The sequence below is a fragment of the Chiloscyllium plagiosum genome, chromosome 9, assembly GCF_004010195.1.
Source record: "Chiloscyllium plagiosum isolate BGI_BamShark_2017 chromosome 9, ASM401019v2, whole genome shotgun sequence".
Lineage (NCBI taxonomy): Eukaryota > Metazoa > Chordata > Chondrichthyes > Orectolobiformes > Hemiscylliidae > Chiloscyllium > Chiloscyllium plagiosum.
Genome location: NC_057718.1, coordinates 80,885,280 through 80,899,650, shown reverse-complemented (window position 1 = coordinate 80,899,650; position 14,371 = coordinate 80,885,280). Strand labels below are relative to the sequence as shown.

The following is a 14,371-nucleotide window of genomic DNA, read 5'->3' as shown; positions in this document are numbered from 1 at the left end:
AGGCAATTGTAAGGTCTGACCTTTTGAATAATAAATACATTTTTCTGCTTTACTGCATTTCCACTTGGGTTTTTATTTACATAAAGCTTGTTTCTAGGCAAATCTTGAAGCTCTGTATAACACATATTTGGAGGCAGATCCCATGGGATTTGACTCATCAGGATTTTACATAAGCCTCTTGATCATATAAGTGACTTGTTCCTGCTCTTGGTAAATTCTCTTAAAGTTGCAGATTCGGAACATTCACAAGATTTCAAATAGAGTCATAGAGATGTACAGCATGGAAACAGACCCTTCGGTCCAACTCGTCCATGCCAACCAGATATCCCAACCCAATCTAGTCCTACCTGCCAGCACCTGGCCCATATCCCTCCAAACCCATCCTATTCATAAATCCATCCAGACGTCTTTTAAATGCTGCAATTGTACCAGCCTCCACCACTTCCTCTGGCAGCTCATTCTATACACGTACCACCTTCTGTGTGAAAAAGTTGCCCCTTAGGTCTCTTTTATATCTTTCCCCTCTCACCCTAAACCTAATGTAATCTAATCTAGCTAAGATTAGATTACATTACTTAAAGTGTGGAAACAAGCCCTTCGGCCCAACAAGTCCACACTGACCTGCCGAAGCACAACCCACCCAGACCCATTCCCCAACGTTTCCCCCTTCACCTAACACTACAGGCAATTTAGCATGGCCAATTCACCTAACCTGCACATTTTGGACTGTGGGAGGAAACCAGAGCACCTGGAGGAAACCCACAAAGACACAGAGAGAATGTGCAAACTCCACACAGAGAGTCGCCTGAGGCGGGAATTGAACCCGGGTCTCTGGCACTGTGAGGCAGCAGTACTAACCACTGTGTCACTGTGCCGCTTATGAATCTAGTTCTGGACTCCCCGACCCCAGGGAAAAATACTTTGTCTATTTATCCTTTCCAAGCCCTTCCTGATTTTATAAACCTCTATAAGGTCACCTCTCAGCCTCTGACACTCCAGGGAAAACAGCCCTAGCCTATTCAATCTTTCCCTATAGCTCAAATCCTCCAACCCTGGCAACATCCTTGCAAATCTTTTCTGAACCCTTTCAAGTTTCACAACATCTTTCTGATAGGAAGGAGACCAGGATTGCATAAAATTCTCCAACAGTGGTAAAATGTCAGTTCATTGGCTTTTAAAAACAGAAAAACAAATTAATAAATGACATCAATCTAGCACTGGAACACTAACAATGTGAACTGTGTTCACATTCCCGTCTAGATGTATATTCCCAGTCAGGCTTCTCTTAGCTGATGCGTTTCATCTTTTATCAGATCAGCAAGTAAGGACAAACTGCCAAGAGAAATTTCTTTTGTGGGATAAAAACAAAATACTGAGGTTGTTGGAAACCTGAAATAAAAACCAAAAGTGCAAGAAAAGCTCAGCATATAGAATCCCTATAGTGTGGAAACAGACCATTCGGCCCAGCATGTCCACGCCAACTCTCTGTTTATGCTCTGTATATGCAAATCTTAAACTACCTTCTTGAGAACATAGCCTATATCAAATGCTTGTCCCATGCATTGTGATATTAGACAAAAGTACAGCCAGTTCCTGACATAAGTATTAGCCCCAACATGCATTTCGTAGACAAAAAGCAGTGGGGATTGGAGTTGGCAGGGTGAGGGTGAGGGGTGGTGAGGTGATTATATTCAGTGTAGACGTAAACAAGTACTCTCCTATCCAGAGACACAGGCCGTCCTACATGTTAGGTCAACTTCAATACTGTGATCTACAATAATTCAAACCTGTTACTCCTTTGTACAGAATAGTGGATTTAGTTGTACAACCAAAATTCAACTGAAGCCTAGTGCACACCTACAAAACTACCATTGTAAATCAATATTTATGTTCAATGATGTCACTCGGTGGACTGGTTGTTGAACAGAAGAGGAAAAATTTAGTTATGTATGGAAATTGTTTTTTTTGTTCAGAGCATCTGAGGTTTGAGTCCAATGGCAGTTTAAATGCACACACTCATAAAGAAACAATTGCTGATAAACAATAAAGGAAACAAGAACACAATTGTGGTTCATTTGATGGTGTAATCGATGCATTTAGTCTTACATAATTCCTACTTACATAAATTAATACAACATACTTCTTCAGACCTGTTTATTTGGTTCAGTTGTAAATACATGACTCATAAGTTGGGATCATGTACTTGATGTTAATGAAGGCATCTTCTCCTCCATACAGCTCAAAGATCTCCAGAGTCTCCTGAATCAGGTCTCCAATGTTTTCTCTTTTTTGTTGGCTATAGTCAATGCCATCTCCTGTATTGACTAGAGTTTAAAAGAAAAACACAAAGTAGCATTAAAATCTGATAGTGTGCCAGCACTTAAGTAATGTAGCCTTTTCTTTCAAAAGGACCACTTTCAAGTTTCAAAAATTCATATTCAACTAACTGGCAATCTTTGTATGGTCCAACTAATTTATATACAAGACCAGTAGTAAGGAAGAGCTGAGTCGTTTTGGCTAACTTGGCTGGCATTGCACCTGTAACTGTAAGTAACAATGAAGATCTGTTTCAGATTGAAAAGCTAGAAAACCCTTCTTTTTTCGGTTCCACAGCAACTTCCACAAGTCATACACAATGCACATTATTGAGTTTATAGTAACGTTAGAAAAGGTTTTAATATCTAACTATTTTGTCTCATAAAATCCAGTGATGGCACATAAGACAATTTTTGTAAACTCTGTCATTTAAATTAAATATTTCAAAACAATGTTTTCAGACTTTAATAGGCTTTTATTAGGCAGTCACAGGATAATGAGTCTGAACTATTGTGCAAGATACAAAAAGATTGCTTAATTTAAGTTATAGCCAGAGTTAAGATGCAACAAAAACCTGTTTTGACATGAACTTTGTCAACTTACTTCACGTTTGATGTTCTGACGCATTTAGAGAGAGACATAAACACTAAATGAACTTTTAGGACGAAAGCAAGCTCAATTCCCCAAATGGATCATGATTCTATTGCCCTTGCACTGCATCACAATGTTCTACTGTTATTCCAATAGTGATCACTACTACTGCTCACTTAATTTCTTTTTCACATTTTTGCCATTAGGCACTCGTGTATGACTCTTAATTGCTATTCGATACATTGGTATTCTTGACTGCTACATTGCTTTGTCAATTCAACCCAAAACAACCTCGTTTTTCATAATTACGATCAATGGACGATTTGACATAAATTCTGAAGTTTTATCTAGTCTCAGTTTGTCAGTGAAGAATAAATTGACAGACATTTAAAGAAGAAATATGGTAATGTTGTCTGTGTTCATTTATACTGAAGTAAAACATTTGTAGGACTGAGACTCTGACATAAGTACATTTGTACATGACAGACACTGATGCTACCAAAGATATCTGAGCTATCTAATTGTTATGGATATACCTCTGGTAAAGCAACCCAGAAATTCTGGAATAGTGTGCTGGTTGTTGTGAAGGGCCAAAGCACCCTTCTCAAAGATTTAATACAAAAGCTTAAAATTATAAAGATCTTAAATGAAGAAATAGGAATTTCTTGTGGTAAGGGACCAATGTTAAAGGCTCACAACTTAAAATGACCAGCAATAGAGTAAAGGGAGAAGTTAAAGGAAATGTAATTACTCAGGATTTTGTTCAACCATAGATGACTACTGCAGGTTGAGGCCAAGACCATTTCAATTTTAATGAATAATTGTTTATGTATTTGAAGCAGAGGAAGATGCAGGCCAAGGAGATAAAGTAAGATTAGTTCTGGATTGCTCTAGCAAAGAATCAAGTTCAATGGACTCAATGGCATCTTTATTTCTCTTCTGCAATGTAATTATCTAAAGTTAAGATTGCACTGGTTTGCTTACCCTGTCTTCATGGTGGGGTATTTTGAGAAAAGGTGATAAAAAATGATTATGGTCCCTCTTTTGAAGTTAGCATTATTATTATGAGGATTTTTCACTTAGTCTCTGAAGCATCTCAACCTGTGTGATAGCCTTGTCAAGATTATGTTTATTTAGCTGCATGCCATGTGCTGAGACTGAATGCTATGCGCGCACAATATTGCATTGACCTTCCTATTAGCTGACTACGAATGAATAAGAAGTAGATACTATTGTCGTTTTACCTATTCTTTGCATTTGCTGATGGTGACATAGGCAGTAAGTGTTTTTTTTCTACAAGGAACAAGAGAGTTAATGTCTACTTGAAGATTTATAGAACCTGAAACATTCAGTACAGGTTTGAACTGGTCTTCTTTTCACTTTGCAGCACAGTTTACAATATGTATGGAAACAGTCATCAATACAGATAGATTTTAATGTATTTTCAGTTGGTCATTTGCAGTTCAGATCACATTTTGTAGCATTCAATGTTTATTCCCATGAAACCTGAAAGGAAAATGTTGGACTCTAATTCCCACCATATGTATGAAAAAGACTGTATTGTGGACAAAGGCTAATTCTTACGATGTGGTTACATCATACTTGAAAGCACAGAGTACACTGAATAAGGGGAAGACTTTTGTTGCACTGCTGCAGTGCTTTGTAGCCTGGGTTCAATCTTGATCTTATTAATCACAAAGCCATAGAAATATTTGTAGACAATTACCTTTTACAAGCTCTGCAGAATCAAGCACCCAGATTTTAACTCCCAAAGAAGGAATTGCTCAGGTGATGGGAGAGTTAAGACAGACAGGATACAATCACGGTTTCTGCCTTATGAAGCTCAGGAGTTTAAGGTAATCTCCTGTATGAATTTGCACCTCTGAGCCCATAAGAAAACAAAATGAAAATATATCAATAGTTTAATTAACTAACTGCTTGCTGCCTATTTTTCCTTATTCTGCACTAGGCACAATTTTCAATTTAAAATTGCAAAAAAGTGCTAATTGTATCATAAGAGCTTGCTTCAATGCATTAATGAGGCCATCACCAGCCTATGTGTGCACCTCAGCTGCTTCAAGTAAGTTGTCAAAATGATGGTGAGTGGAAGTACATTGAGAATGCAATAGCAAGTGTCCAATCACTGGTTGGCAGTGCTAACATCAGCCTTAGTAGTGAATAGGCAAGGAAGAAACAAATATTTATATGTATTACTACTTTCGGCATCAGCAATTCACTGTTTTCCTAGCAAATGGAAGTGAATGAGTAATTAGATTAGATTACTTACAGTGTGGAAACAGGCCCTTCGGCCCAACAAGTCCACACCGACCCACCGAAGCGTAACCCACCCAGACCCTTTCTCCAACATTTTCCCCTTCACCTAACACTACGGGCAATTTAGCATGGCCAATTCACCTAACCTGCACATTTTTGGATTGTGGGAGGAAACCGGAGCACCTGGAGGAAACCTATGCAGACATGGGGAAAATGTGCAAACTCCACACAGAGAGTCGCCTGAGGCAGGAATTGAACCTGGGTCTCTGGCGCTGTGAAGCAGCAGTGCTAACCACTGTGCTACCGTGCTAACCACTGTGCAGACTGAAAAAAACTTTCTTAGTCTGCATATTTTGAAGTGCATCACTGTCAAAAATATATGCAAATGTTCAACCTTCAGACTGAAAGTGATTCTACTTAGTTAAAGTGTAAGACCAACACTAATTATACTCACAGAGAATGCAATGTCTCGCTTGTTATTATGTTTGTAAATGGCAAAATGAATTTCATTTCAGCAAACCTTGATATTCATTTTATACACAAAAGAATTCTCTTGATCATTAAACCCCATAGAAGGCCTACCAAAGAAAATCACAGATAACATATATTTGTTTCTTCCTCATAAAAAAGTGAATTAAAACTAAATTTACAACTGGTTAACATTACAAGTAAAGACATCAGACTTAAAAAGGCTATTAATAATGGATCCTTCTACAGTATAAATAATGTTTTGTTGCTACCTGTCCCCCTGTTGCGAAGTGTCATTGGTTAAGTTGCTGTCTGTCACAGGTAACTTCCATGTCTCAAGAGCCGATGTGTAACATAATTTTAATGAGAAGAAAGTGAATATTTCCTCTATAATTAGATGTTCAAAAAATTTGACACCACACTCTATGAACTGAGTAGGGTAAATTCACTTATTTGTGCACTTTCTTACAATTGTCAAGTTTTGCTTGTCATGTATTGTCCCCTCATTGGAACAGCTGGAAAAGTTTCTGAACATGAGCAGACTATTAAAGAAGTAATTTATGAGACTTTGTCTTTAGTATGCAGCAGACATCCAGAGAAGCACACGATTCAGAGTTGACGATATCTTAACTGAATGAATGAATGATTTATTATCACATGTATTTTACAGTGAAATATGTTGTAAAGTTGTCGAGAGTACTTGTGAAGTGGAAGGCAGGAAGTTAGAATGTGTTTATGAAAATTATAGGGGAAGAGCGCATGGTCCCTTTAAGAGGTGGTATGCTTTTCAAAGCTTGCAGATTTAAACAAAAAATGTCTGCAAGCAGCTGTAGATGCACAGATAGTTCTGAAATTGAAACATATGTATCAGTTGGCAGTGTGGTTGGAAACCTAGGTTTGATTTGATGTTAGGGCAACGAGCTTAAATATTAGCCAATTAATTCAAACCAGGCCCTAGATACCCAAAATCCAATTAACTTTAAATCTGATGATTTTGACTACCTAGAACTAATCTGATTATACATAAATTAATAGGTTTTCAATGGTATATAAGAAAAGGGGTTTTGAAAATTGATATGAGAGCAAACTGCCATGTAATGAGTAAATGTCTGTCTCTCATGGAAATCTTTAAGCTGTCCGATGAAACACCATCTAAAAGGTACTACGGCACTTTTAACTAATATTGCTGACATCAGAATTCTACAGAGAGAGGCATTTCAGACACCAGAATTCAATGGAGAAAGGTACTCCTGGTGGAGAATCAGTGGAGAAGGCAAGGACCTGTAATGTTGAGAGAGTAAATACTATTGTTTGTTATAAAAGTGGGACTTGTATTTTATTGGAACAGCATACAATTAGGATTTTATTTCATTAGGGAATAGTTAGAAGTTAGAGGGTAATTGATTGGTTTGTTCACTCTCAGAGTTAGATAAATTAATTGTTATTTGTTGATTGTAGAGTGAGTGAAAGGATTTCATTTCATTTAACCACCTCCATTTTGTAATAGATTAGGAGGTGATGTACTCCTTTTGGGTGTTTCAGTGTTTAGCTCTCAGAGGGTGGTCAGCCTCCACTCTGTATCAGAAAGAATGAAACAGGTTGAGAAGCTTTCATTTGTCGCCATAATCTGGCACCATTTTGAGAGTTTAAGAGAAAGAGAAAATTAAAAGATCTGGCTTAATGAGAAATCCATCTGCATACAAGTTCTGAGCCAGCTCAGAACCACCAATGCCTTGCCAGATCCAATTAATGTCAAAATCACCAATCCTCAGATGCCGTCTTTTGACATGGGGCCCATTCACCTTCGCCACCACCCACACCAGGCACATCAAAGTAAAAGACTATCGCCACAGTTGATGTTGCCATGGTGTCCTCCTACCGCCGCTGGGTTAACCCTGCCTCTTACAGTCTCTCCTTCTGTCTTGGTGAGACTCCAGTATAAAATGCAGTTCTGTAGTATTTCTGCAAGTGAGATCACAAAGACTATGTGCACTCTTCATGCACCCACAATGTGCACTTGGTTGCTGGCCATGGCCTATGCATCATTAATAAAATGCAGAATCTCACACAGATACATTCCCTGCATGCACCTAAATCTGATGTTATCATTCCAGTGATTCAATTGGCTGTTGAAACAACTGGAAATGTCTCTGAACATGAGCATAGCAAATTTGACCAATGCATGCAGTGGTAGCATCTGAAATAAGGCATACCTGGAACAACTAATATTAAGAAGCAAAATAGACCTGTTCAAGGGATATTTATATGGCCAGTCAAAAGTTGCCTTTTTGAATTATTAATGTTGAGACAAAATATGAGGGAGCATCTTGGTGAGTTGCTGAAACTATTTTGAGGCGTTTCCAATCCAATGCCTTGTACTGATGGAGGCAATTACAGCAGTACCACTTGCTCTGCTACATGAGCAAGAAATGGGGAAACAGACAGAAAGGAGAAGCTCCACAAAGAGGGACAAGAAGGTGGGCTCAATAAAGCATGTCATAACCATAAAGGGTCTTCTGGGACTACTTCAATATCACAATGAGCCAGGAGAAATGCTTGAGGAGGCTATGAATCATAGCCTCCTTAAGAGATTTCTGAATACTTAATAAAAGTGGTACTCGGGTAATCCATGATGGAGGATGGGAAAAAAATTCTGGCTGTAAGAGCTGCTCCTTTTATGAGGTATTTTAGGTGTTGGAAGTGATTTCCTCTAATTCCAGGCGCAGGAATTACTGTTTTATATGCATTGTTTTGGAACTTTGGAGAAACAAAATGTCAAAACAACAGCATTTTTAAAAGGAAGCACATGGAGAGGTCAGTGCAGGAGAGAGACAGAGAAACAAACCCACATTGCTAACTGACACAGCAGTGAACCTGCACAGTTACTACCTTTGCTGTTTGAATTCATGTATCACTGGACATCGGAGTGCGTCTGGGAAAATTAACAAACAGTGAAATTCACAACTAATCTTGGAGGAACCTGTTTGGGAGAGGTCACAGCACAGAAACAGATAAGTGGATATTTTAAGTGTGGCCTTACAGTAAGTCTGCAGTCTTGATTATATATTTTATTGAGATATGTCTCTTGTAGAGGAACAAGACAGTGCTATTTTCTGGGTCTGGAGATTGAAAGAAGCAGAAATGGCCTTTAGTAAAGTGATATGCTCTGCCTGTCAGATGTGGGAGTTTAGGGAAACTTTACGGGTTACTGAGGATTATATCTGCAACAAATGCCATTGGTTGCAAATGGATCAGTTGCAGTGACGGCTAGAGACAATGAAGAATTTACAAGAGCAAGGAGATGTGTTAGATGGCAGTAATAGGAAGGGGGAAAAGTCGCAGATACAGTAACATAGATAGATTAACTCCAGGAAAGGTAAGAGAGGTAGGTAGGCAGTTAGTGCAGGAGTCTTCTGTAGCTATCCCCATTTCAAACAAGCATGCTGTTTGGAAAATGTAGGGGGTGATGGATTCTTAGGGGAATGTAGCACGAACAACCAAGTTTCTGGTATTGAGACTGGCTCTATTGCAATGAGGGGTACATCGGGTTCCAAGAAATCGATTGTGTCAGGTGACTCTCTAGTCCGAGGTACAGACAAATGTTTATGTGGCCAGCAGCGAAAAATCAGAATGATGTGCTGCTACCCTGGTGCCAGGATCAAGGATGTCTCAGAAAGGGTGCAGAATTTTTTCAATTGGGAGAGGGACCAGCAGAAAGTCACTGTACACATTGGAACCAACAACATAGGAAGGGAAAAGGTTGAGGTTCTGAAGGGAGGTTCCAAAAGTTAGGCAGGAATTTAAAAAGTTTGTCGAGAATAGTAATATCTGGATTACTTCTGATGCTACGAGCTACTAAGGGCAGGGATAGGAGGATAGAGCAAATGAATGCATGGCTGAGGAGCTGGTATATGGGAGAAAGATTCACATTTTTGGATCATTGGAAGCTCTTTTGGTGTAGAAGTGACCTGTACAAGAAGGACAGATTGCACCTAAATTGGAAGGGGACGAATATACTGGTGGAGAGATTTGCTAGAGCTGCTCAGGAGGACTTAAACTAGTAAGGTGGGGGGGAAGAGGGGGTGGGTGGGACCTAGGGAGATAGTGAGGAAAAAGATCAATCTGAGACTGGTACAGTTGAGAACAAAGGCAAGTCAAACAGTTAGGGCAGGCAGGGACAAAAGAGAGAACAAGGTAGGACTGATAAATTAAACTGCATTTATTTCAATGCAAGAGGCCGAACAGGGAGGCAGATGAACTCAGGGCATGGTTAGAAATATGGGACTGGGATATCATAGCAATTACAGAAGTGTGGTTCAGGGATGGACAGGACTGGCAGCTTAATGTTCCAGAATAAAAATGCTACAGGAAGGATAGAAATGGAGGCAAAAGAGATGAGGGGAGTGGTGTTTTTGATAAAGGAAAGCATTACAGCTATATTGAGACAGGATATTCCCATAAATACATCCAGAGAGGTTATTTGGGTGGAACTGAGAAATAAGAAAGGGATGATCACCTTATTTGGATTGTATTATAGTCAGCGTGAAATTGAGAAACAAATTTGTAAGGAGATCTCAGTTATCTGTAAAAATAATAGGGTGGTTATGGTTGGGGATTTTAACTTTCCAAACATAGACTGGGACTGCCATAGTGTTAAAGGTTTAGATGGAGAGGAATTTGTTAAATGTGGACAAGAACATTTTCTGATTCAGTATGTGGATGTACCTATTAGAAAAGGTGCAAAACATGACTTAGTTTTGGGAAATAAGGCAGAGCAGGTGACTGAGTTGTCAGTGGGGGAGCACATTGGGGCCAACGTCCATAATTCTATTATTTTTAAAACAGTGATGGAAAAGGGTGGACCAGGTCTAAAAGTTGAAGTTCTAAATTGGAGAAAGGCCAATTTTGATGGTCTGGGGCAAGAACTTTCAAAAGCTGACTGGGGGCAGATGTTCACAGGTAAAGTGATGACTGGAAAATGGGAAGCCTTCAGAAATGAGTTAACAAGAGTCCAGAGAAAGTATATACCTGTTAGGGTGAAAGCAAAGGCTAGTAGGTATAGGGAATGCTGGATGACTAGAGAAATTGAGGGTTTGGTTAAGAAAAAGAAGGAAGCATATGTCAGGTATAGACAGGATAGATCGAGTAAATCTTTAGAAGAGTATAAAGGCAGTAGGACTATTTAAGAGGGAAATCAGGAGGGCAAAAAGGGGACCTCAGATAGTTTTGGCAAATAGAGTTAAGGAGAATCCAAAGGGATTTTATAAATACATTAAGGACAAAAGGGTTACTAGGGAGAGAATAGGACCCCTCAAAGATGAGCAAGGTGGCCTTTGTGTGGAGCCACAGGAGGTGGGGGCGATATTAAATGAGAATTTTGTATCAGTATTTACTGTGGAAAAGGACATGGAAGATACAGAATGTAGGGAAATAGATGGTGACATCTTGAAAAATGTCCTTATTACAGAGGAAGTGCTGGATGTCTTGAAACGGTTAAGGGTGGATAAATCTCCAGGACCTGATCAGGCGTACCTTACAACTTTGTGGGAAGCCTAGGGAAGTGATTGCTGGGCCTCTTGTTGAGATATTTGTATCATCGATAGTCACAGTTGAGGTGCTGGAAGACTGGAGGTTGGCTAACGTGGTGCCACTGTTTAAGAAATGTGATAAGGACAAGCCAGGGAACTATCAACCTGACGTCGATGGTGGGCAAGTTGTTGGAGGGAATCCTGAGGGACAGGATGTACATGTATTTGGAAAGGCAAGGACTGATTAGGGATAGTCAACATGGCTTTGTGCATGGAAAATCATGTCTCACAAACTTGATTGAGTTTTTGAAGAAGTAACAAAGAGGATTGATGAGGGCAGAGTGGTAAATGTGATCTATATGGACTTCAGGAAGGCGTTTGACAAAGTTCCCCATGGGAGACTGGTTAGCAAGGTTAGATCTCATGGAATACAGAGAGAACTCACCATTTGGATACAGCACTGGCTCAAAGGTAGAAGACAGAGGGTGGGGGTGGAGGTGTTTTTCAGACTGGAGGCCTGTGACCAGTGGAGCGCCATAAGGATCGGTGCTGTGTCCACTACTTTTCATCATTTATATAAATGATTTATATAAATGATTTAGATGTGATAATAAGCGGTATAATTAGTTAATTTGCTGATGACACCAAAAGTGGAGGTGTAGTGGACAACGAAGATGGTTACCTCAGATTACAACAGGATCTTGATCGGATTGGCCAATGGGCTGAGAAGTGGCAGATGGAGTTTAATTTAGATAAACGTGAGGTGCTGCATTTTGGGAAAGCAAATCTTAGCAGGACTTATACACTTCATGGTAAGGTCCTTGGGAGTGTTGCTGAACAAAGAGACCTTGGAGTGCAGGTTCATAGCTCCTTGAAAGTGGAGTCGCAGGTAGACAGGATAGTGAAGAAAGCGTTTGGTATGCTTTCCTTTATTGGTCAAACTTTTGAGTACAGGAGTTGAGAGGTCATGTTGCGACTGTACAGGACATTGGTTAGGCCACTGTTGGAATATTGCATGCAGTTCTGGTCTCCTTCGGAAAGATGTGAAACTTGAAAGGATTCAAAAAAGATTTACAAGGATGTTGCCAGTGCTGGAGGATTTGAGCTTTAGGGAGAGGTTGAATAGGCTCGGGCTGTTTTCCCTGGAGCGTCAGAGACTGAAAGGTGACCTTATAGAGGTTTATAAAATCATGCAGGGAATGGATAGGATAAATAGACAAAGTCTTTTCCCTGGGGTCGGGGAGTCCAGAACTAGAGGGCATTGGTTTAGGGTGAGAGGGGAAAGATATAAAAGAGACCTAAGAGGCAAAGTTTTCACACACAGAGTGGTGCGTATGTGGAATGGGCTGCCAGGGGAAGTGGTGGAGGCTAGTACAATTGCAACATTTACAAGGCATTTGGATGGGTATATGACTAGAAAGGGTTTGCAGGGATATGGGCCGGGTGCTACCAGGTGGGACTAGATTGAGTTGGCATATCTGGTCAGCATGGTCAAGTTGGACTGAAGGTTCTGTTCCATGCTGTACATCTCTATGACTCTATGACTCATGGAGTTCTGCCACTTCCTTCAGACTGACCTGGATCTTCAACTAATGTAAGAATACCTTTTCCAGTGGCCATGAATGTCAGTGGCCTTCCCTCTTATCCCCTTACACTCTATGCCAGTGGATCCTTTCAGCAAACCACAGATTGTCATGGACAGAAGCGTCTCGGGGCAGAGGAGAGAAGGATCTGGAGGCAACTACCGGTACCCAATCGTGAGAAAGAGAGAGACCAGACACCATACAAAAGACAACGAAGAGAGGAGTAACAAGTCAAAAGAAAGTAGTGAGTTGGTCAGATGTTGAGCAGCTGCTAAGGGCTCTGTTTCAATTCTCGCAATTCTGAAAAGCTGACACAGGGAAAGTAAGGATTTATAGACAAAGTGTGAAGAAATTATACTTTCTACTAATTTCCTATTATTCCTTAATAGTACAAAAGTAAGGTTGGTGGGAACAACATTAGTTGACCAATGGGCTACCTTCAAGGTACATTTCATCAAAAGGAAAGGCTAGAACAGCAAAAAAGAACTTCCTGGATGACAGTAGTTGAAGTCAAAGAAGAAAAATAATGTGATTATAATGAATGTCAGGTCGTAAATACAATGCAAACCAAGCTGAATACAGATGGTTCAGAAGAGAGGTGAAAAGTAAATAAGAGAAGCAAAAAGGCGTTATGAGAAAAGAGTACTAACTAACATAAATGGAAATCCCAAAGTCTTCTGTAGGGACATCATTTGTAGTGATAGTAGTGGGGAACAAGGCAATGGCTGAGAAACTGAATAATTATTTTGCGTCAATCTTCACGGTGGAAGGCATGAATAATATCCTAATCATTTAAGAGAGTGAGGGGTAGAGCTGAGTATGGTGGCCATCATCAAGGAGAAGGTACTAGAAAAAATAAAACACCTGAAGGTGGATAAATCACCTGGACCAGATGGACTACACCCCAGAGTTCAAAAGTAGATAGTTGTCCAGATAGTGGAGGTGTTAGTCTGACCTGTCCAGCTCTGGAATCAAATAGCAAAAGTCCAGTTGCCCATCTCTTGTTGTCTGTGGTCTGTGTGTTCAAAGCATGGTGAGCTTGGAAAGTAGATGAATGGAAGTAAGTACTTCAAATTCCTCACCGATAAGAATATCTCTGATGTTCTGGGAAATTGCTAACTCTAAAATTAGCAGTGTGACTTTCATACTGGAGTAATTCTTCTCATTTGGTTTGAGATTCTGACTAGCATAAATGATAATCATTATTTTCTGCCTTTGAACTGAAACAGCACTCTTCCTAGCTCAAGGAAACTATCAGTTTTCAGTCTGAAAGGAAGTTGGAAATCTGGGCAGTCAAGGATAGGTGATGAGACAAGCTTCTGCTTGAGGGTGCAAATGGAGTCTTCACATGCTGAGGTCTAAATCCCTGTGATGCCTTGTGAAGTATCATGCCTCATTCATCCTTTCCCAATCAGTCCTTCAGCTTTCATAACAAATCATGGAGTGGCATGGCCAGCTGTATACAAACTTACTCAAACCTCCTCAAGTAACAAGCTTGACCAAGGAACCTATCCATTTCCCTCCCTGTCTCAAGCTGGGGATATTCCTCTACAATTCAGATTTTCTCATTGTTATCAAGGAAAGTATTACTCCTGATAAATTGAATTGAAT

General features: G+C 39.9%; 1 protein-coding gene across 1 annotated transcript in view; it reads right to left on the bottom strand.

The window, feature by feature from the left end:
- Positions 1–2,074: 2,074 nt before the first annotated feature.
- LOC122552978 (parkin coregulated gene protein homolog) overlaps positions 2,075–14,371 on the bottom strand; it is a 374,139-nt gene continuing 361,842 nt past the window's right edge. Inside the window, exon 5 of the mRNA XM_043696320.1 lies at positions 2,075–2,324. Within this exon, the coding sequence (XP_043552255.1) occupies positions 2,164–2,324 (161 nt within the window). The 3' untranslated portion in view covers positions 2,075–2,163. The remainder of the gene's footprint in view (positions 2,325–14,371) is intronic.